General features: G+C 35.4%; 1 protein-coding gene across 1 annotated transcript in view; it reads right to left on the minus strand.

Moving 5' to 3' along the window:
- The window catches only part of TTN (titin), a 240,981-nt gene that overhangs the window by 114,061 nt on the left and 102,795 nt on the right, over positions 1 to 24,125 (minus strand). Inside the window, exons 132-163 of the mRNA XM_075093587.1 lie at positions 22,588 to 22,671; positions 22,056 to 22,388; positions 20,055 to 20,132; positions 19,774 to 19,848; positions 19,481 to 19,564; positions 19,188 to 19,274; positions 18,567 to 18,647; positions 18,293 to 18,391; positions 17,990 to 18,073; positions 16,980 to 17,081; positions 16,703 to 16,786; positions 16,269 to 16,346; positions 15,967 to 16,050; positions 15,648 to 15,731; positions 15,092 to 15,427; positions 14,462 to 14,542; positions 13,398 to 13,481; positions 12,844 to 12,924; positions 12,089 to 12,172; positions 11,367 to 11,450; positions 11,086 to 11,166; positions 9,948 to 10,028; positions 9,331 to 9,411; positions 9,004 to 9,114; positions 8,732 to 8,812; positions 7,689 to 7,769; positions 6,876 to 6,959; positions 6,510 to 6,590; positions 6,180 to 6,260; positions 5,790 to 5,873; positions 5,312 to 5,461; positions 56 to 166 (exon numbers count right to left, since the gene is read on the minus strand). Coding sequence (XP_074949688.1) covers positions 56 to 166; positions 5,312 to 5,461; positions 5,790 to 5,873; positions 6,180 to 6,260; positions 6,510 to 6,590; positions 6,876 to 6,959; positions 7,689 to 7,769; positions 8,732 to 8,812; positions 9,004 to 9,114; positions 9,331 to 9,411; positions 9,948 to 10,028; positions 11,086 to 11,166; positions 11,367 to 11,450; positions 12,089 to 12,172; positions 12,844 to 12,924; positions 13,398 to 13,481; positions 14,462 to 14,542; positions 15,092 to 15,427; positions 15,648 to 15,731; positions 15,967 to 16,050; positions 16,269 to 16,346; positions 16,703 to 16,786; positions 16,980 to 17,081; positions 17,990 to 18,073; positions 18,293 to 18,391; positions 18,567 to 18,647; positions 19,188 to 19,274; positions 19,481 to 19,564; positions 19,774 to 19,848; positions 20,055 to 20,132; positions 22,056 to 22,388; positions 22,588 to 22,671 — 3,294 coding nt within the window. The remainder of the gene's footprint in view (positions 1 to 55; positions 167 to 5,311; positions 5,462 to 5,789; positions 5,874 to 6,179; positions 6,261 to 6,509; positions 6,591 to 6,875; positions 6,960 to 7,688; positions 7,770 to 8,731; positions 8,813 to 9,003; positions 9,115 to 9,330; positions 9,412 to 9,947; positions 10,029 to 11,085; positions 11,167 to 11,366; positions 11,451 to 12,088; positions 12,173 to 12,843; positions 12,925 to 13,397; positions 13,482 to 14,461; positions 14,543 to 15,091; positions 15,428 to 15,647; positions 15,732 to 15,966; positions 16,051 to 16,268; positions 16,347 to 16,702; positions 16,787 to 16,979; positions 17,082 to 17,989; positions 18,074 to 18,292; positions 18,392 to 18,566; positions 18,648 to 19,187; positions 19,275 to 19,480; positions 19,565 to 19,773; positions 19,849 to 20,054; positions 20,133 to 22,055; positions 22,389 to 22,587; positions 22,672 to 24,125) is intronic.

The following is a 24,125-nucleotide window of genomic DNA, read 5'->3' on the forward strand; positions in this document are numbered from 1 at the left end:
AGTACTGTGGCAACCTGGAGGGCACAGCAGACTCTTTCAGAACACCACCGTATACCTTGAGCTGGAGGAGCTTCTGCCTCTCCAGGCTCAGCAATTGGTGCCACCTCTTCTGGTGCTTCCTCCTCCTCTTCCTCTTCTGGGACCTCTGCCTCGGGCATCTCAGGCACTTCAAAGATATTAGTTTAATTTAATTTTATGTTGGCAAAAACACGTGCCGAGTAGGAACAAAAACCAGGGCAACACAGACAGAGACCATCACAACACCCACCTCAAAACCTCTCACACACATGCAGCACCATTTACCCAGCATGCAACAACCTTGAGAGTCTCAGTTTGGAAACAGAGACGGGCCAAGAGAGGACAGGGCAACGCTCAAGAGAAGAACATTAAGTATCTTCTTTGTTAAGTTATCCATGAAGACAGGTACCTCTGGGTGCTGGAAGCTCTGGTGGTTTGGCAATGGCCGCAGGAACTTTTTCCTCACGAGTAACCTTCCTGGGCACTTCAGGTGCTTCAAAGATATTAGTAACAGTCAGTTTTATACAATGCACAGGAAGATGAACAATGAAATGTAAACGAGAGATGCACTCATGAGAGTAACTGAACTGCTTTTATGGCACCCCCCGTCTCTCTCTCTCTCTCTCGCACGTGCGCGCCCATACACAGCGACACAGACAAAACCACACACGGGCATAGGCACAGGCATTGAGTGGTGATGTCAAGTAGGACAGTGTGAGAAAACTGTTAGCTCTGTTTAAGGGCAGCTCAAGGCTGAGGTGTGAATTAGGATATCCCCCTCTGTACTCAGCATCCTTCCCTCTCTGCGAGCAGAGGGTGTCATTCTCAGCCCTGCTGGGATCTGACTTTTCCCTGGGAGCAACCTCAGCCATTATCTTATCTGTTGCCGTTCTTCGTGAAGTTGCCAGCATTTTGCATTCAGTGGTGTGGGCAGTGACAGGGTGAGGAACCCAGTAATTCTCATTTGTCTCTATTTCTGTCCTTCTCCATTATGCTTTTCTTTTTATTGGCTTATTCTATTATCCTAAATAACTCTTTACTCAATTTTCATTTCACTGTGGCTTCTTCCATAGCTTGTATGGTTCACCGGATTTTATAATAATTTCTTCTTTATTATAAACTTAAAATTATCAGTGTTTTAATTACACACTTGATATGCTGTCACTTCTTGCTTCCCTCATATGTGCATTTCTCAATAAGAATTGATTTTTCATTTTGAAAGATTTCTCTCTACCATATACACTAACTGAGACAATCAAATGAGTCACGGAGAAAATCACTGTGTCAATTTAAGACAACAAAGTGGGGCAGTAATCCGAAAAACTTACAGTCAAGTTTTAAAATATAACATTTTAGTATCTGTTGATTCAGAATGTGAAAACAAAACCATAAATTTCAAATATCATTTGGGTTATTTATACAAATTACTAGATAACTGAATTTCTAACTGATACACAACACAGAACGTAGACATTTCAGGTAATTACAAATGGACAGGATAACAGGCATCAGAAGCAACATGTAAGACACTAAGAAACAGCCTCATTCAGGCTGATGCACAGGGCAACAGGTACCTTGAACTGGTGCAGGTTCTGGCTTTTTTGGCACAGTTACAGGTATGGGCTCTTCCAGGACACCCTTCCTGGGAACCTTGGGCACTTCAAAGATATTAGTATGTTTTAGTTTTGTGGGCACTACAGATCTATATGAAACAATAGGACAATCAATAATACACGCACACAGTTTTCTTTGAGGAAGTGCTGTGGTTACATTCAGTCATCAGTTCAAACGGGTGGAATGACTAGGGTGTCAAATATGTCAGGCGGGAGATGGGAATTCTGTGTTTACTTTCTGTTTCTGAGTCAAGGTGGAAATGTAGAAAACATGCCCTCTTTGTAATAGCTGATCAGAGACCTATTTATGGAATCCTACTGTATTTGACTATTGGTCATGTAACATTCATGACTGGGTGTTCTGAGCTGGTTTTGGCAGTCACTGTCACCTTTTTACTTGTCACTTGGATATTATCACTGTTTTCATCCTTCAGTTTTACTTCATCTTACTTTTTCTTTCTTTGCATGTTTCCTCTCTTTTCTTGTTTTGCACATTCTTTCCTGTAAGAGGTCTGGCTTCCATTATACTCAATAAATTATAGTTTATAAGCTTTTATAGTTTGTGACTGTTTTGTGTTACATTAATTTAAATTATTTAAATGCTTTAAATATCTTCGCTGTGAGGTGATACTTAACTTGAGGAATGTCACTATATTTCAGATGGAGGTAATCTGTTGGCAGAGAAAATGTTTATTTCTTGGGCCAGTGCTTGGGGCTTTCTAAAGTATATGAAATGGTGCAGCACTGCATCAATCTATGGTGTGCACAGTTTTAGAGTATCTTAAGTTTTTAGCATTTCAATTATAAAGTCTCTCACCCTGATTAATCTTGAAAATAAATGTCTCTTACAAGGCTCAGTGAATTAGGTGTTCACAGGAACTTTAGGCTCTTTGGTGTTATTCATACAACATAACAACTTCGCAAATCACAGAGTGGAGAATGTTGACTTATCACCAAAATAGAAGCAAATTATAATTAACATTTTAAAGTTTCTGCTCCATTACATAGAGATATTTGCAATTATTTTGCAGAAACTACTAGTCTCTGGTGAAACCTTTAGTTTAGCTTATTTTGTCCTTTCTCATATAAACATAGAATCATTTAGGTTGGAAAAGACCTTTAAAGATCACTGAGTCCAACCATAAACCTAACACTGCCAAGTCCCACTAAAACATGTACCAAACCATCCCTACTAATAATGTGAACAGTTTATATGTTCATACTCTTGTTAGCATCCATAAAGTTTTGCCACTTATTGGTAGGCAGGAGTTCATCACAACTGCTTGATTTATTGCTATAGCCTAAGAAATCAAAATTTACCTCCTGAACTTTTTGAATATGACAAAAAAAAAGACCAGTACAACAAAATTTTGGATGGTTTTAGTTGAGAAAACTTTTGATGTCACTGCACAGAAATTCATATTTTGTACATCTCTCTCACATTTTACATATCTAAGTATACAGTGAAAGATCAGTTGGAAATAAAATTAATTTAAAACCCCCCCAAACCCTTCCTTATGTTGATAATCATGGTAGCATGTACCTTTAGCAAGTGGAGCTCCTGTTTTTTTAGGCACAGTAATGGACACTTTCTCCTCTGGGACAGCAATCTCAGGCATCTCAGGCACTTCAAAGATATTAGTGCATTTCATTTTACAGTTACAATACAACTGAATGTAAGTACAGAGACTGAAACACAGAGGACAACAGAAATGCTCTGAAGTAAGAATTTAGCACACACTCATACTCAGAGCGACTTGTTTAGCAAACATAATTGAAAACCTCAGATTCGAAATGACAGACAGAACAAAAGAGGTTAAGATAATAGGTAAAAGAAGAAGATTAGGTGTGTTTGTCATGTATTCATGATAATGTGTACCTCTAGCTGATGGAGGTTCTGATTTTTCAGGAACAGCTACAGGAATTTTCTCTTCTGGCACAGCTGTTTTGGACATTGCAGGCTCTTTAAAGATATTAGTATCTTTTAGTTACGTGTTTAAAATGAGCAATGAAACATAGTACACTCAAGAGAAAGAAAAGAGATCCTATTCATAAGAGGTACCTTTAGTCTGTGTTGCTACTTCTTTTTTAGCTATAACAACCCTCTTTTTCTTTTCGGCCAGCTCGGCTGGTGGTTGTTCCTCAGCTGCCAGAACAGGCTCTGGTTCTTCAGATGCCAGTTCAAACTTTGGTTTTCCAACTGCTGTGGAAGGCTCTAGTTTTTTGGGTGCTAAAATTGGTTCTGGCTCCTCAGGCACCCTGACAGGTCCTGGCTTGCAGGGTGCCACAATAGGCTTCAATTTTCTGGACACTGCAACAGGCATTGATTTTTGGAAATCTTCAACAAACTCTGTTTCTTCAGGTGCTACAAGCAGCTCTGGTTTTTGAGCTGGCACAAAAGGTTTTGTTTTGAGGGGCACCACAACATGCTTTGATTTTTGGGTTGATGCAACTGTCTCTGACTCCTCAGGTGCCACAGTGAGTTCAGGTTCCTCAGGGGCAATGAATGGCTCTGGTTTTTGGGGCTCCACAACAGGCTTTTGTTTTGGGAGCATCACAGCACGCTTTAGTTTTTGGGATGTCACATCAGGCTTGGGTTCTTCAGGCACCACAACAGATTCTGGTTTCTCAGGCACCACAACAAAGTCTGGTTTCTCAGGCACCACAACACGCTCTGGTTTTGGGGATGCCACAACAGTTTCTGTTTTTTGGGATGCCAGAACAATCTTGGGCTCCTCAGATGCCACAGCATGCTCTAGTTTTTGGGGTGCCAAAACAGGCTTTTGTTTTTGGGCCACTCTAGCAGGTTCTGGTTCTTGAGGTTCTACCTCTTGAGGCTTTGGTTTTGGGGGTCCTGCAATGGGCTTTGGTTTCCAGGAAACTGGAAGAGGTACTTTCTTTTCTGGGAAAGTTGTCTTGATCACTTTATGTACATAAAAGATATTAGTTCTGAATTTAACAACTGCACAGACAATCATATGAAATTTAAGAGAATCATAAAACATAAACCCACAATTGTAATGAAAACATTAAAAAAAAATCAGGTATCAATCATTTATGTTGGCCTTTTTAAGGATGAATATACCACATTTTGGTTTTTCTCTCTTTTCTCTCAAATGTACACCACCCCCACCATGCCACATGTCCCATATGGAAGTGCACGTGTGCACAGTTAGTATAACTTAAGATATAAGCAAAATCCATGATAATTACAAACAGAATGGACAGGACAAAAGATATTAATAACATTGCAGGTAATAAGCTGAAGACTTTCAAGAATTAGCAGTCATGGCATCTAGCTTTTCTTGGTGAAGCTTCTGGTATTTCAATTACATTGATATTTTCTGTGCTTAGCTAATAGAATGGGTATTTTCTTTTCTTCTACTATTATCACTTTAAAGATATTAGTTGTGGTTGTTTTCATGAGCCCAAGCGGGTAGAATAGTAAGAACAATACAAAACAGTAGGAAACATTGAATTATAAAATGCAGGCAATTCAGACAGCCAAGATTTGTCACTATTTTTCAGAAAGACCCACATATGTCTGTTTCACACACTTATGCAGATACATAGAACAAGTATCATTTAGATTCTCAGAAAAGAGAAGGCCTGAAAAGTCACAGTGTTAATGAAAAGAGAAAAAATATTGTTTTTGTTATGTTAATGGTATTGAGATTTACCTTTCTCTGGTAGAGGTTCTGGTTCTTCAGGTGCAGCCTCTGGTTCTGGGACAACGACAGGTTCTGGTTCTTTAGGCACAACCTCAGGTTCTGGTATTTTAGACACAGGTATTTTCTTTTCTGGAACAACTTTCTTCGGCACCTCAGGTTCTTTAAAGATATTTGTTTGTTTTACTTTCAGGAATTTGAAGAGTAGGAATTAAAAAGGCAACAATAGCTCAAAGGTGAAAATAACCAAATGGCATCAGAAAAAAAAATACCCCTTATAACTAGTCTGTGTTTTTTTCATCTTGCTTGTTGCACACAATTAGTAGCCGTTATTGTTTACAGGGAGCTAATCACAGGTGAAAACAACACAATCTGTAACATTTATAAATACTAGAGTATAAAGAAAAAGGACAACACAAACTTAAAAAAGATAATATTTAGGGAAACAGATTAAAATTTCTGTGCAATTTTACCAGTATTGAACAGGTACCTTTAGGAGGTGGACGTTCTGGTTTTTTAGGAACTTGTATGTGCACTTTTTCTTCTGAAACCACTTTCTTGGGCATCTCGGGTGCTTTAAAGAAAGTAATTAATTCTATTTGTATGAGAGTCAAACATATCTCTGCAGCATAAGACACTAAGAGGAAGTAAAACTCAGGGACATCAAAAGCATCAGAGGTTTTGGATGTGAATATCAACATTTTTCTTTGCCTACAGAAAATTCTTTCTGATGTCTCACTGAGGCACAGATGCAAAAATACAATTTAAGCAACAAAAATGTTTTATAGAATATTTATAGTAAAAGTAAATTATCAATACGTTAAAATGGTACCATAGGCAAGGAAGGGTTTTTCTTTCATTAATTGTGTACAGCAGTTACCTTTAGTTGGTGCAGGTTCTGGTTTCTTTGGTACTTTAACTGAAACCTCTTCTGGGACCACCTTCTTTGGTACCTCAGGCACTTGAAAAATATTAATAACTTTTAGTATAAGAACTTTATAAACAACATTAAAGCATAACAACAGAACATTGTTCCTGAGAACACTAATTACCAAGATATATTGATTTCACAACATACATTTGTTCACTTGAAAAACCTCTAACAACAGAAGAAAGTCCTAACAGAGGTCTTGGGTACTGTCTTTTATAGTGTTAAACAAGAAAAAAGTTATATTTTTTATTCTGTTAATTTTGTTGTAATGACAAGTACCTTTAGCTGGTGGAACTGCTGGTTTTTTAGGCTCAGCAACCGGTATTTTCTCATCTGGCACTTTCTTGGGCACTTCTGGCACTTTAAAATTAATGATTATGTTAATACTAAGAATTTAGAGAAATTTAAATAGCATTAAAGTGGAAAAAGGAACAAACAAAAGGACAGCAGGTAACACCAATTAAGCATAATACCCTTTACCAAATAGGCTTTTTGCTCTTACTCTTAATCGAGAGTCATCTGAGAGGAGCAAAGCGACTACTCCCAAAAATGAAATATAAAAAGCACAGAGAGAAATAGTATCATAAAGGTCTTATCAGTGAAAATAAGACAAATTATCACCATGGTTTTATTAATGACAGGTACCTTTAGCTGGTGGTACTTCAGGCTTTTTAGGCACAGCAACTTTGATTTTCTCTTCTACAACTACTTCCTTGGGTGCTTCAGGCACTTTAAGGAAAGAAATTATTTTCATTTATCATATGAAATTTTACAGCTATGTTCAAAACCTTTCTGTTGAAATTGAAAACTAGGGAGGTTCTTAATGGAGCCATCTCTTTGACATGTTTATTGTCTTAAGGTTCTTTTATGTCCCTGTAAAGTCTGAGGAATCACCTCAGAGTCTTTTGGAGATTCTTCTCCAATTACAAAACATTACAAAGCACACTTTTCTATTTTATTCAACCACCTCCTGGATCTCCATTTGACGAGGGCTGCCATTGTTCATTCTCTATTCCTTGTCACATTCTTCTATGCACAATGACTTATTGATATCAATTTTTCACCTATGCATGGAGGGTTTTTTCCTGTGCTAGACATCAGTATCACTAATTCTATACCTTGAAATTATTAAACACTCTTTGGGGCTAATTTTTCACTGTCAATCAGGAGTATTTCAGATTACAGAAGCCCTGTTTTCTCTTTAAGGTTTCTGCTGTGGTTCTCAAGTATCAATCTCATCTCTACCCAGCCACATCAGTATTTTTAACACACTAGTACACTGATTACAGCTATGTTTCCAACAGAAGAATTTTCAAAACAGTAGCATATATAGAACTATGGGCACAGAAAATAAAAGTAATAGGACAATGCGAACAAACAATCAAAAAAATAATCTGCACAATCAAGGCCGAGGTCTTTTTTCTCCTCCAAATTTTAGTTTTCTATAGTGCAACATACCTTTGACTGGAGGTGGTTCCGGTTTTCTAAGCACAGCAATGGGTACTTTCTCTTCTGGAATTTTCTGGGGCACCTCTGGCACTTTAAAGAAAACAGCATTAATTTTTGTTATATTTAAGGTATTTAAAATACGTAAATTATTAAGAAGAAAGTGTCTCACAAGAAGCATATCAGAAAGAAAAGTAAGATCGGATATAAAAAGATATGTCATGCAAAAAAAATGTATACTATTACATACTACTAGGATTTTTTATAAACAAGAAATAAAGGGTAATTTTTCTTTTATTGTAAACCCTACTGCCCAAGAGAAAGAGTAATCTCCTCCTCAGAGAGTCACCATTATTGACATATAAGTTTTTTAGGCAAAGCAACATTTATTTTCTCTTCTGAGACAGATTTCTTAGGTATCTTCTACACTTTAAAGATATTAGTGTACTTTTAAGAATTACAGAAATAAAACATTGAATACAGAGAAATAAGACAAAACAAGTATGAGGATACTCTGACAACAGTTACATGAAAAGGCTCCGTGGTTCTATCCCTCTGGCAAATAACAGTCTGAAGCAACCTTGCTGGGGATCTTTTGTCATGCAGTGGTGACATGTCACAGAAACTGCTAGTCCAGACAGACTTCTGAAATACTTGAATGAATTGTAACAACTGATTTCTGTGCCTAATGCTATTTCCATTCAAAATGAAATCAGTTGACCCCTCAGTTTAAAATGAGGAATGGGAAAGAGGTAGTGTATATACTTCTTGCTTGAGTATTGATAGAATATCTGAGACTGTTTACAGTACCTATAAACACCCATTAAAAGAAAATGGCTGTTCTGTAAATCTTACTGCATGTTTACTCAGCTAAAGTTTTCCTTATTTTTAGTCTCTTTAACTAGTTTCTGATACAATTACTGTGCCATCACAATGAATTTCTCTTGGTTAGAAGAAATAGATGAACTCAACTCATTTTTAATGATTTAACAACAAAATGAGGGACAGAAGAAACTTGAAGAAAAAGGAAAAGGAAAGGATATGTTGACCTATACCTTTGGCAGGTGGAGCTTCTGGCTTTTTAGGCAGACGGACAGGTTTCTCTTCAGGAATAGTTATCTTGGGCAATTGAGGCACTTGAAAGATATTTACTGATTTTAATTTTGTGACTTAAAGACAAGTTGAGAAACAGGAAAAGGGACATGTACAACATAAATACCACAAATCTGACAGAAGTGGAATGTGAACTATTAAATCAGAAATTATGTAAGAAACAGAAAAGATGATATCAGCAAAAGACCTCCGTTCTATTAGGCTATCAAAGTACCTTTAGATGGTGGAGACTCTGATCTTTTAAGCACAGGAGTAGGTTCTGGTTCTTTAGGCACAACGATAGGCACTTTTTCTTCTGGAACAGCTTTCTTAATGACTGTGGGCACTTTAAAGATATTAGTTCATTTTAAGAATTTATATAGAGTAGAAAGACAAGTAATTAAAAAATCCCGGGTTTGTAATGTAAGGAAGGTACTATAAAGAATGAACACAAATATTACTTACACTGAACAAGAACTAAACCATGAACTTGGATAATTTAATGTTCTTGGAGTTCATGACTTTGTAAATTACAGGAAGAGATGAAGAAGAAGATATATACCTCTAGGTGCTGGAGTCTCCTCTTTTATATGAACCGTAGAAATTTCTTCTTCTATGTGCATCTCCTCATAAACGTCATGTACTTTAAAGATATTAGTTTAAATACTTAAATTAATTTAGAACGTCTTCAGAAAACAAGACAATGTGAAATAAAGAAAAAATACAATGAAATATTTAAGCTTAAGATACACAGGTCTATTTTATATCTACTCTCAAAATTAGGATTATTTCAAATGAGAGAATAAAAAAATCTCATGTTCTACCCTGATCTGACCTTTGCAGCTTGCCAGAAGAAAGATGTGTGACATATCCTACACTGAGCTACCTGTTTAAGTGCTAAGCTTTGTAATTTTTCTACTTTTTTTTCCCCTCCAACTGATCTCAAGTAGCAGGGTCCCTTGAAATTTTCTCTTTTGCACATAAATCTCATTTGCCTCTTAACAACAACTACAGGCGATATAATTTTTATTCTTTTAAAAATTAAATTTATACTGTTGCAACTAACTAAAGCTGCTAACTAATCTCTAGTTTATGGTAGACAAATGTTCTCAAAATAATTAAAGATTTATATATGAAAACATTTTTTATCCTTCAAATTCCACTCAAAATTTCTTGTACCTTTATGGTGTGAAGCTTCCTCTTTAGGTAGAGCAGCAGGTATTCTTTCTTTGCGGACAGTTTTCTTTGGAACTTCAGGAACTTAAAAATATTGGTTTATTTTAGAAATTTGCACTAGGAAATAAGTAGTACAGTTTTGTATAACAATAAAAAATTTTACTAGAACAATACGAAAATACATGGTATTAACCTGTGAATACAACTGAACAACTTCACTTTCTGGAGTTCACTACTTTTCTAACTCCTAGGACTTACAGGTCTGAACTTGCCCTTCTCTGAAACGACACTAGTCTTTTTTTCCTTATCAAACAATTTTTAGAAATTTTGGCAATTTGGGGGATTTTATTGTGTTGAAATTTCAAAATTACCTATAAAAGCAAGGCAAAACTCCAGTGCAATTAACTAAATAGTATGTTTTGAACATCCAGAGACTTCTTCAGCACTGGAATTTTATTACAAAACTATGTTTCTATGAAAAAAAATTTGTGGTTTTGTATTTTGTCCCAATTAAAGTGTTATCTTAATTCTGGCTTTATTAAAGCCCCTGACATGACTGCAAAGAGTACTTCTGCAAACAAGCTTCTGCCACAACCTTTCAGATTTTTTTTCTAATATATTGTCAAAGAAACTATTTTGGGAAAGAGAACATGAGACAAGAAGTCAGAAAAATATAAGGCTAATTCCTGGCCCTGCTATAAATTTTCTGTCTACTAAATATCTTTGAGTAATTTTGCCTTTTTAAATTTTAGATTCTTGATACAGAATATATCAATCTGTTTGGGCAGCTGCTAACACAAGACAAAAATAAGAGCTTATAGAAAATGTTCCTTGAATATTTTTTTCCTAATGATGAATTATTCTGTCTTAATAATTGTTCATTAGTTTAACATATGAAGAAAGATGCTGAAGTATTTTTTGACTTCTTTGTAAATGGTTGCAAAATGATAGTGTTTTCAGTCACTGATCTCCCCATATGTATGGTTTGTAAAAACAGTCAAAATGTACAAGAGATCAAATGGAAGAAAACAGTGTATTAACACCGGGTCATGTTGTTCAAGAGAAAGAGTTATGTTGGGTTTCTCACTTGATACCTCACTTTTGAACAAGACTAGAGAAAATCCATTTGGAGGTCATGTACCTTTAGCTGGAGGAGCTTTTTCTGTAGGTACAGTAGCAGGTATTTTCTTCAGTGGGACAGTTTTCTTTGTCACTGCAGGTACTTCAAAGATATGACATTTTTTAAAGAACAATACAATATACAAAATGTAAATAACAAAGAAGCAATGACAGACACATAACATCTAAGGAAACATCAAAATGAACACATTAAACAACAAATTAGCACATGGATGGAATTATGAATATGACTAATTTGTAGGGAATGTATTGCTTTATAGATTGCTTGAATAGTTGGTGTACCTTTAGCTGCTGGAGCTTCTGGTTCACTAGGAATAATAATAGGGACCTTTTCTTCTGCTGGAACTTCCCCGTAAACTTCAGGCTCTTTAAAGATATTAGTTTATTTTACATATTTTAATATTATTTACAAGACAAGATCAGAAAGACAACTTATAATGCAAAAATACAGACATGTATATGGACAAAGAGCTGTTTGAACACAAATTATTTAAATGCCTCATTTCAGCCTGATCATTAACCTACTATTGCTAGAAATGACCATTCCCAATTAGTAAAAATACAAGGTCACAGAAAAGTTTCATTTTATTTTCTAGTTATTTTGTTCTATGTACTAGAAATTGCAATTGAATTTCACATGTCCTCATCTGGCTTTAACTATCTATATTCCAGCTCAAAAATTACTCAGGGTGGCTCTTAAACCAGTGTCTGCTTAATTTCATTTCTTTGGTCCGATGTGGCTAAAGTGCTTTCCTGTATCAGAAAATGAGTTTCTCTTTTATTTAGGCTTCTTTCTCCCATTAACAGAGGAGAATATAACATTTTAAAAATGCTGAACTATAACTAAATTTGGGGGGAGAGAGGATCTCAAAGACATGGATGGAAGTTACTTTTAAATAATTAAAAAATTAATTGAAAATGTCTCATATTTTACAGAATTATCTAGAGCATGAATTGAGATATTCTCTGCAATTTACTGTTTGGTAGATGTGTTACTGATGTACCTTCATACAAAGGAGGCTCCTCTTCTCTAGGAATAATGGTGGGTACTTTCTCCTCAAGGACAGCTCTCTTATGAAACTCAGGAACTTCAAAGATATTAGCTTTCTTTTAGTAACCTCAAAATAATTTTCAACTTCAAAAATCCCAAACAGAAATAAACCCAGAAAACTAAGTTCTTTTGAGGTCCCAAATACTGTGTCTTTCCGAGAGAGAAATATTATACAGTTCTAGAATTTTGTTGCTGGAACAATTAATTATGTGAAGAAATTTATAGTTTCTGATCTCAAAAAGCATAAGCCATTTGTTTTTCCCACTGTGTCATCATGCTTTTCCTTCTGATAAGTGTAACAGTTTTAATGGTTTTAACTTACTAGCTCTTGCCGTTACTTCTTCACCAATATCATAACCAATGTATTTGGCTTCAAAAACCCAGTTTAAACTAAATTCACAACTATATTACAAATATAAAAGCACTGAAGGCTTACATACTGGTAGTATAAGTAGCGATACCGCCTCAGCATATTTTCATGTTTTCATTCCTATATCGATGGATTTACTGTTTAGCACATGTAGAACACAAAACTGAATTGTTTGCCTCAGAGTTTTCAATATATGACTGAGAGCTGAATCTGCACTTAGAGACTATATACTCTTGCCATGGTGTAAAGAACATGAGGATCATTTTAGAAGATATTAGTTGGGAAAAATTACACAAATATTTCCCTTCCATAAAATCTCATATCAGAGGTTCCTTTACCTTTCATTGGTGGAACGTCTACTTCAGGTGTATGTGTAGGTTTCTTTTCTTCAGGGACAGTTCTTTTGAGAATAGCTGGCCCTTTAAGATACAATTTACTTTTAGGACTTCCTAAGTTGTTCGGAAGAAGTTAGAAAGAAGAGCAAATCTCACAAGAAAGAGTCATGAAATAGCAGAGGATTAAATGCTTCCTGAAAGAACTTCTATATTAATTTTCAAGATTAGACAGAAGAATAACATTTTAAAAATATTCTTGAAAGATGGTCATATATTTGGATGGTGGAATCGCCTTCCTTTTCAGAATAAAGAAAAGTATTTTTTCTTTCTGAACTACTTTCAGATGTAGCTTAATGACAGAACAAACATTTTTTAAAGCAACTCTCACATTTTCAACAAATTACTTGAAACCAACAGGCAAAGAAAGACAGTCACGAACAGTTGAAAAAAACACTGTGAGGACATAAAACATATGCACATCTTTCTCAACAAATAATGAAAACAAAAGAATGAAATCAGAGTTCATGATTCATGAGGACAATGCAGAGGCAGTGTACCTTTAGCTGGTGGAGTAATTTCCTTCTTAGGAACACCAGGAAGTACTTTTTCTTTTGGAACAGGTTTCTTCGGCACTGCTGGCGCTTTAAAGACATTGGTGTTTTTTTAAGAACTTTTGGAGTATGAATATTATGTAAAAGTAGAGGTTAAACAAAAAGCAAACAATGCAAGAGTAAGAAAATTTAGAAAAATACAAAATACAATGCCCTCAAATGATATTGAGTGGTGACATTGCAGGCCACCCATCTGGACTATTTCACTTGGATTTATATAACCTGAGTCTTCAGTATTCAAAGAAAGAAAAACACTGCTCTTGTTGGGTGAATTTTTGACTGGGATAACCCTTAACAATTAGGTTTCATGAACTATCAGCTCTAATTAATGCCAGCTGGGAATATGGTACGGTTTTCATTTTCTGTCAACTAACTCCAAGTCTTTATGCAAAATAAAAACCCCTTCCCACTGATTCCTTTCTCATAATCCATATGAGAAACAACTACAAAAAGTTAGCACAAAATTAATTTCTGGCAAATTAAGTGCTCTGAGCAGAAAATTACTGAGCTCCAGACTGGTACAGAAACTCTACTAGCATCCACTGACAACTGCTAATCATGACACTTATCTTCTGTAGAGCCTGATACAGAGAACACCTATCAAGATTACATGCAATGCAGTACGCCATTACGTCGAAGAAGGTCCTACATTTTTAGGATTCTGTAAGAAACTAGAGTTTCACCGATATGGCACTATAGCTCAACAGAATTTTAATAATTTATTCATCTGCTTGTTTTCAATGATTAGCTATAAAATGTCACTAATGTGACAGCAAAAATTAAATCTTGACAGTCCTGCCTGCTCTTCCTTTGTCCTCAGAAAGTAACTTTTCTCAGTTTTGAGTTGTTAATGAAATATTTTTTTTTTAGTAACTTAATCCCTGTGTTTGTACTGCAAAAGAAAGGTAAGGGTCTAGCAGTCAAATCAGAATAGGCGAATTACTGGATTTGGGGGTTTAGAGACTCAGGCAGAAGGCTGTGTTTTTAAATTTGTCTAATAGCTGATGTACCTTTAGCTGGAGGAGCTTCTTTTTTAGGAACAGGAACAGGTACTTTTTCTTCTGGTAGGGGTCTTTTAGGCACCTCAGGCACTTTAAAAAGATATTTTGTTATGGATTTTAAGTTATTTATGAGGAATTACAATAGGTACAAAGACAGCAAGCATAGCAGCCACTCATTTATAGAGGAACCATCTCACCATTTACGCAGAAAGCTAAGGAATACCAGCATACATCTTTCTGGTACATTTTATATGCACTTTTTCTTTGGCATGAGGGAGCCTATGATCATAAATTTAAGTGATGAGATGGAGTTTTAGCATCTCTGTAACTCACAGGAGATAACTGGGTGAAAGAAACAAATATTGCCACATAAAAGTATTTAATTCAGGCTGAAGCTGAACTGCATCAGAAAATTATCATTTAGTTTGCATATGTCATATCTACACTAGCTCACTCTTGGGCAGTCAGATGGGGAATCCTCCCATTCCACTCTGAAGGGAAGAGTCTTTGAATGGATTTATCATTACCAGCAACAGACACACACAGGACTACAAATATAAATAAACACCCAAAGGAGGCTTAAGCAGTATCTGGGAACTCAACAAACTATAAGAATAAAGAAATAATGACTTGATGTACCTATAGCTGGTTCGATTTCGTAAGCCTCCTCATATATCTCCTCATATTTCTCATAGGTCTCTTCCTTCTCCTTAAACTCATACTTTTCATAGACATCTTCTTTCTCCTCAGCCTCCTCTTCATATTCCTGTTCCTGAATCTCCTTATATCTCTCAGGTTCTTCAGGTTCCTCATATGCCTCAATTTCTTCAGTTTCCTGAACCTTCTCAAACTCTTCAATACTTTCGTATGTCTCGTACTTCTCGTACTCTTCATATGCATATTCATACTTCTCCACCACAGGAGCAGGAGTAGGGATTTTTTCTTTCCAGACAAGTTTCTTGGATACTTCTGGCACTTTAGAAACAGTATGATTGTTACTACCTTACAATTTATTTTTTTTTACAGTTAGTCAAGAAAATTCACATAGAACAGAAAATGTACATGATATCTAAAAGCGTAAGTTACATTAAAATATAAGAATATGCTCCTGAAACAGTATATATATCATAAAAGATTTTAGAAACGAAGAGGAGAAACAAATCTTTGGGAGGAATAAGAAGAAATATAGCTGTACCTTTAGTTGGTGTTGGTTCTTTGGGTTTAGGCACAACAGCTGGCACTTTCTCTTCTGCAACAGCCTTTTTACGCACCTCAGGGACTTTAAAGACATGGATTTCTTTTAGGAATTTAAAAAAAAAACAACCATCTTAAAGCAGTATAAGTAAAAAAAGCACAAGAAACGGAGCTTTATGGTTCTATAACATGACCATTGATAATGAAGAATTTTAACATAAATTCAAGCAGAAATCTCATACAACAAAGACAAAAGTTAGAAAGAAGAAGGTCAAGAATATTTTAGCATAAAGATTAAATATAATCAGGAGTACATATACCTTTTGCAGGTGGAACCTTTACTTTTTCAGGGGGGACAACAGGTACCTTCTCTTCAGGAGCAACTTTCTTAGGCATCTTGGGAACTTTAAAGATAGGACCTAACTTCAGTGTGCTTTTGCACCATTTTTAAATAGACACAAACCCAGAAGCTTACAAACAGCAGAACAGAAACTTACAAACAAACAAATAGTATAGTGACAAATATAATACAAGACAAACATACTAAAATGTCCCTTGCTAAACTCAACTTGTATGAAGAATGTTATCTATTAATAATAACAGCATTTACAAACTGCAATACCTTTGGCTGGTGGAGCTGGCACCTTTTTAGGAACAGGTTCTTTCTCTTCAGGAACAGGTTTCTTAGGTATTTCAGGCACTTTAAAGACATTATTTTATTTTAAGAATGTCATCCACCAGTAGTATGAGAAAGACAACAGAAAACATTTACAAAAGGACATAATGAAATAACAACTGATCTGCAGAATATATTTTAAATGTTTTAAAGAAGAAACAGAAATAAAAACAAAAGACACTTCATATCCATAGGCAGACTTCTTGAACAAGTCAAATAATTTCAGAGCTTATTTTTGCTAGGAATTTGACAGGCACTCTGAGACATCAATACTGAAAGACAGCCGGGACACAAAACTAACATAAATGACAAACAAAATAAAATAGAGATGCTGAATTAGAATAACAACACATTGTTTTCCTAGGTATTAATTTATGTACCTTTTGCTGGAGGAAGCTCCAGTTTCTCGGGAGTGGGTACAGGTATTTTTTCTTTTGGGACAGGTTTCTTAGGAATCTCTGGCTCTTTAAAGATATTATTTTGCAAACATGTTTTAAAAACTTTCAAAACATTAAAAACATAAAGAAACATAAAACAAGATCACAAGCTCCCCACAAAGATTATTAAGATTTACATACAACTTAGAACAAGAAATAGTGATGTATTTTAGTGAACTCAAAAGATCTCATGAGTAACTTGTAAGAAAAGATCATGTACCTTTGGCTAGTATAGTTTCCTCTGGAATAGTCTCCTCTTCTTCCTCAGGAACAAAAACAGGAACCTTTTCTTCAGGCACAACTTTCTTGGCCACCTCAGGCACTTTAAAGATATTATTTTTAAGAACTTTACTTTCACAACATGACAAAGAAAAATTCATAACATAAAACACAAAGACACCAACTTTAAGGTAACAAGAGTAATAAAATTAAGGGAAACTCTATTAGTTATTTTTCACTCCCTGAAAAGAGTGATGTGCAATTGGGTTATAAGGATTATATGAGGATTAGCTCTTTTGCCCAATTCTTAATTACACAGCATCATTGCCAATGGACACTATTAGAAAGATATGCCACAAATAAGAGTTTGTAGAAGATTATTAGCATTTAATTTTTTTACATAAAAAACTTCCAGTGTCTAAATTTTTTTAAAAAAATTCACCTGCTGAGGTAGAATTTGCTCAGCACCAAAGGATGGCCTCTGCAATAGTCTGCCTCCATGTTGAATTTCACATTTAGGATATATCTTCTGGTTATTTGTACAGTCAATTGTGATTTGGTTTAATTTTTATGTAAGTTTAGCTAAAGGGCTTGAGATTTTAAAATACTCTCAAGATACATGTCAGAATGATCTCCCTGAATCGAAGAATTTCCAGGTAAAGGTGCATAAAATATTATTCCAAGTAATTTTTTTAAACAAAAGTTAAATTTATTTAAACATTAGTTCTTAATAATGCTATCACAATTAATTATTTCATTCACAGCAATCACTTAAAATGGAAAAGCAGAAGATCATTCAAGGCCTGATTCTCAGCCCACTGATGTCAATAGCAAAATAGACAGTCAAGCCCTGCCTGAGGCCTACCACTGCTCACTACAGGGGAGCAGCAGGGTGCTAGAACCAAGAATCTGATTTTGCATAAGTATAAATTGATTTTTAAAATGAGGTTCCACTGAAATATGAAAATGTGAGGGAGAGGAACTATCTGCATACTCCACAATGTGATATACCTTTAGCTGGTGGAATTTTCTTTACTTTAGGAACTGCAACAGGTACTTTTTCTTCTGGGACAGCTCTCTTGGGCACCTCTGGCACTTTAAAGATATTGTTTTGATAAGAAATTTTCAATTATTTTTAGAGCATCAAAACTACTAAAACCACAGAACACAGTCACAAAGACCAAAAAGATGAAGAAAAGTCCCCTCAGAAGGATAATTAAGGTTTACATCCAGCTTAAAACAACCAGTAGAGATGAAGATCTTTTAATGAACTGAGCAAAGCGCTCTGATAATTTTCGAGAAGGAATGGTGTACCTTTTGCTGCTATCTCTGGCACAGTTTCCTCTTCCTCCTCTTCTTCTTCAGGAACAAAACCAGGTACTTCTTCAGGAGGAGGTCTTGGTATGTCTGGCACTTCAAAGATAGTATATTTAATTGTAGAAAACTTCAACACAACATCAGAAACTAAGGGACAATTTACACAGAAGCTAAAGAATATGAATTAGCAAGAACATTTGTCACAAACTGCTACAATACTTCAGAAACAATATGAAGCATCATCCACATGTACAGTTATAAGAAGAGATACCTTTGTCTCGTGGAGGTTCTGGCTTTTTATGTACAGAGACTGGTACTTTCTTTTCTGGAACTTTCTTGGGCACTTCAGGCACTTTAAAGACATTTTTGTTTAAGAAATTAATTTTCAATGCAACATAAAACATAGTAGAATTATAACTGCGTAACTGATATTAAGATAACTACACAAATACGGTAAAATTTAATTGTGTATGAACGATAACATTGATTTTACCCACAGGTTTATGCACAGATGTAAACTTACAAACATATAGACCACAGCATTACAAATTGGCATAGTAAGACTAAGGGGGAAGTCTGGCTGTTTAGGTACAGTGTTTATCTTTTAGATCATTAGTTTTGAAAGAGCAAATAATTTTAAATAATTTAGATATATAAGATCCAAAAGACAGAGACACTACAAGACACAAACATAGAAATTACTGAAGTGTAAGATAAGCATAGCACCCATGACTAACAGAAAGAGCCACAATAAAGTGTTCTGATCAAACATAGGTCAGTGAGTGGTTCAGCATCAAACAGTCTAGGACGAGGAATGGGATTGTTACTTGCAGTCTTCTAAAGCTGAAGAAACAAAACTAGAATTACGCAGTTGAACCAGAAACTGGTGTACCTTTGGCTGGCGGAGGTTCTTCCACTTTTTTAGGCACTGGAACAAGTACCTTCTCTTCTGGCACAGGTTTCTTTGTTACTTCAGGCACTTTAAAGATATTATTGTAGTTTAAGAATTTCATTTTTGAGCCATAAGGTAAAGAACAATGATATGAATCAATAAAGTGGAATAGCAAAGAAAAACTGTTAAGAATAGAAAACTCTTTTCACTCTACATTACATTAAAGAGGGAAGGTGAACAAAGACTGATTTTTAAATTTTTTTTTTAACACATTCTGTCAAGAGCTGATGTACCTTTGGCTGGTGGAAGTTCCTTCTTTTTTGGTACAGGAACAGGAACTTTCTCTTCTGGCACAGGTTTCTTTGGCACTTCTGGAACTTAGTAAAAGATTGTAAATTGAACTTGGTGTAAGTATCTAAAACACCATGACATATAAGCCAGTGACACTAAACAATTGAACACAAACACAAAGAACCACAATTCTTAAGGGCAACAATCCTTTTACTATCTTAGTGTTTAACACAAGTGACAAGATAAATGAAGTCTAGAAGACACTCTGATCATAGCTAATTACATGTTCATATACCTTTAGCTGGGGGAGCTTCCTTCTTCTGCACTTGGACTTTCCTTTCAGGTACAGGTTTCTTTGGCACCTCAGGCACTTCAAAAACATTACTTTGGTTAAAAAATAATCCACAAGCTAGTCAAAACAGAAATAAAACAAAAAAAGCCAGCAGCACAAACATTTCATATGAAGAGCCCTCTCAATAAAGAATAGAAAAAAGGAATGATCAAGTAAGGCACCTTAAAAATACTGTGAATGACACATTCAGAGGATGCCTGCTAACATAAAAAGATGATATATACCTTTTGCTGGAGGAGCTTCTTTTTTCTTCAGAACAGGTATTTTTTCCTCTGGAACAGGCTTCCTGGGAACCTCAGGAACTTGAAAGATACCATAATGTTTTAAGTATTTAGTTCTAAAACAACAGGAACAGGAAGTGCAAGCAAGCATCACAAATACATACCCAAAACATACAGCTATGATTTAACATGATTTGATCATTAAGACAAAACAAAAGAGCAAACAGATTATATTAACTATTATTATGTTCATTGTCCCTGCTTGGCCACTAAGGCCATCAATAAAAATGCTTTTAATTTCAAGGGTTTATTTGCTGGTCAAAAGATTGAGTTGAGACAGAGCTGGACTTTTTAGAACCAGCTATTAAAGAAGATTAAGAAGTGTGATGGTGGGGGAACTTGCAAAAATACATTTTTATCTTTTCCTCCAATTTTTGGATGTTTATTACAAACATTGTAATAAACAACTATTTAGTTACTGAATTAGATATTTAGTATTTTTACTGCTTCTCCTTATTTTCCTCTACAGCTATGATCCTAATGTTTCTCAGGTATGTAATTGGTTGCATCTGATCATGTTGAATAAGCCAATTTTGTATATGTATTGAATATATATTGCTGATCACGTTTTCTTCCTCAGTGCTTTCTACATGTAATAAGCAAACACATCAAGTTTATGAATTGATTTACTTCAAACACAAAACTATGGACACATTATAAGTACCCAGCAGTTTACACCACAATCGGTTGGGTCAAGACATTGTTTATGAGTGTTTTACTTGGATTAAAAAAAAAAAAATCCTGACTGCTGAAATGAACAGATTTTGCCCTTTAAGTGCAGTGAGGCAAAGGTTTCAACTAAAATGTATCTTAATGCTTTTTGTACTCCAAAACCCAGAAATATCCATACAAGTTTTATGATGATAGGAGAGTAACCTCACTGGCTCTGAGCCTACTGAAGAAAGTTTGGAGCACATATGAATTAAACTTTACTTTTATGATAGAGTCAAAGGAAATTTTAGCTACCTCTAATCTTCCTGTTCAGGATTAACCTGACTTTTACAGTGTACAGCCTGGCCTTTTCTTTACTAAGAAAAAAATGTGCTAATCAGTATGTCAAAATTCTAGTACAAACAATGTTAAATATAGTTTTGGCATTCATCAGTTAGCCAAAAAAATTCTGAACTGTTTTTTGGGGAAGGATCTCTAAGGAATGATTTGAATCAGGGCTGGAAAATATACATTTTTAAGAACTTTTAGATGATTATGAAATTTTGGAAAGTTGGTTATAGTTGGTCTAAATCTTTAAATTATGATGTAGTAAGGCTTTATTACCAAGATCTTGGCATGACCTAGTTGTCCTCTCTAAGTAGTGAATAGTATGTTCATCTTGTACTAACAATGTTGACAATTACACCAGTACTGTAAAAATTATTCCTAAGGAAAACACCTAAGGGTATTTAAATATGGCAATTTAATCGAACTTTTATATCTTTGCTTTCCATTAAAATATATTCTCTTCCAGAAATAAATAAACAACTATAGAGTGTTTAAAGATTTCTGAGAGGAAGTCAATGTGACTTGTGTTCCTAAATCACGTATTTTCAAGCACCCTACCTATTTTCTAGATAAACATATTGTTTTGTTTGTGATTGCAGAATTCTCATACACATTTCAAAGTATTTCAAGCACAGTCTGATAGCAAAATTGAACCCCAGATGAGAATAAAATAAAGCTCAGTTAAATGTTCTTAGTGGGTTATAAAGACTTCATATGAAAGAGGAATGAACATATATGACATGGAACATTTACATTTATAGAGGTAGTAATAAAGAGTAGACATACAGCAATCACACATTTTCTACACTACATACTAATCATTAAACATCTTGAAAAAAGGCACACTGTAAAGCACACTGGAACATATTAAAACAAAACTTTGGCACATTAACAGAATGAAAAGATACTACTTTTTCTCACACAAATCCTAAAATTAAAGTGTACCTCTAACTGGTGGGGGAGCCTCCTCTTCATACTGGGGGACCTCTGACTCTTCCTCCTCATATTCAGGAACTTCCTCTTCATAATAAGCAGCTTCTTCTTCATAACTGGTGACTTCTTCCTCTTCATATTGAGGAACTTCTTCATACTGAGGAACTTCATCCTCATAATGACTAACTTCTTCATAATGGTGGACTTCTTTGTAATGTATTACTTCCTTCTCATATCTGGTGGCTTCTTCCTCTTCGTATTTTGGAATCTCTTCTTCCTCTTCATACTGAGGAACTTCAACATACACTTTTTCTTTTCGGACAACTGTCTTGCGTACTTCGGGCACTTAAAAAGATACCAATTGAAAGAATCTTAAAATTTAGCACATAGGTCTTACTAATAATAAGGGTCACAAGGCATTATCAAATAAGAATTAAACTAAAGGAAGAACATTCCATAGAAAACAAATCAGTATTCACTGTACATGCAACATACAAAACACAGAAAACATTTATAACATATTTCAATACTCTATCCAGTATACCTTTGGCTGGTGCTCTTGCCGTTTTTTTAGGAGGGTAAATTGGTACTCTTTCTTCAATGATAGCCCTCTCTGGTACATCAGGCACTTAAAAGATACAGTACATTTACATTTCAGAATTTTTAAAAGTGTTGTTTAAAGGCAAATATTCTTGTCAAGAAACACAAAAAGCTATCTTACAAAAACATGGCTGATACGTAAAAGACAAGTGTGTTTATTGACACTGGACATGTAATTATAGAAGCCATTAGGCTGCTATTCAGTTAAGTAGCAACAAACATTTCAAGATCCCAGTATAAGCAAGCGATGTGATTCCTGCTTCATCCACTGCTGCCAGCAGTGAAGTTCAGCTTGCTAATGGGCAGAACTCAAAACCCAAGTTCAACCAATTACAAAACCACTAAAATCCGCTGTCCTCTGTGGCAGCCCCTCTTCTCAGCAGTAACACTTTGCACTACCTCAATAATAGATCAAGAGTCTTCAGTCACTGGTAACAAAAGATTTGCATAGGTAACTCTAGATGACGATGAGGGAACACACAGAGAAAATCTTTGTGAGTGACTGACAAGGTATAAGAGTTCTAGTCTAATTAAAGGGAAAAGAATTAATGACTCAGTGAGGAAGGTATTTTTCCTCTTCTGTCAATTGCTTCACGAAGTGACTTGTCTGTTCAGCCATGGCAAGGAGCCATTCCCTATAAGAGCAGGAAAATTTCTAAAAGATTAAGGTCTGGATAGGTTCAGTTTTTAAGATTTATTCAGTAAAGAACACACGTATCATTTAAGCAGCATATTCTCTTTGTCAGAACAGCAGTGTCCTGTCTTCTAAGGCAGGTGTCTTGGGAAAATGTTTACCAATGTAATTGAAAACTGCACAGAAAATCACCAGAGCATTTTAATGTGTGGGACACTGCTAGACTTGCCAAGTTAGAGAATAACTTTGGCATTTTCTTAACAGATGGGAAATGTTTTTTGATCTTCTTAAGAGATGGAATCCATCCCATCAGTGACAGATTTGAGAATTTCTACATGCTTTCTTCATGGCAAGCTACAGTGAGCGTAGGATGAGTAGCTGCCACAAGTCTTGATGTTCGCTAAGCAGGTGTTATTTCTGGGGCAGTGTGAAGACTGACCAGCACTTTAAATATTTCTGGCAGAGCCCTGCTTGATATTTAGTTGTAAGTTGCCAGGTACATCTGCATTTGAAATCTTAAACTAAAACTGATTGGAACTGGTGACTTTGGTTGTTTTGATAACAAAAACTGCATTGTGCATGAGTGCCCTTGCCGGGATGCTCAGGTTCCTTTGGATCCTTTTGTCCTAGCTGTAACACCTCTATTTGGTATCCCATGGGAGAACTGTTGCATTTGATGTTCTTCTGCTTTGACCCTTTTTTTCCAGACCAGCCGGCATATTACCCCTGCCTTACAGAAAGCCAGTGAAAGATCCTCTTCCAGTCTCCTCTTAGTACTCATGATCTGCCCCCACATCATTCTCCAGTAAAGACACTAAATAGATTATTTAACCTGACACTGATGTGAC

This window comes from Phalacrocorax aristotelis, chromosome 5 (assembly GCF_949628215.1).
Source record: "Phalacrocorax aristotelis chromosome 5, bGulAri2.1, whole genome shotgun sequence".
NCBI classification, from domain to species: domain Eukaryota; kingdom Metazoa; phylum Chordata; class Aves; order Suliformes; family Phalacrocoracidae; genus Phalacrocorax; species Phalacrocorax aristotelis.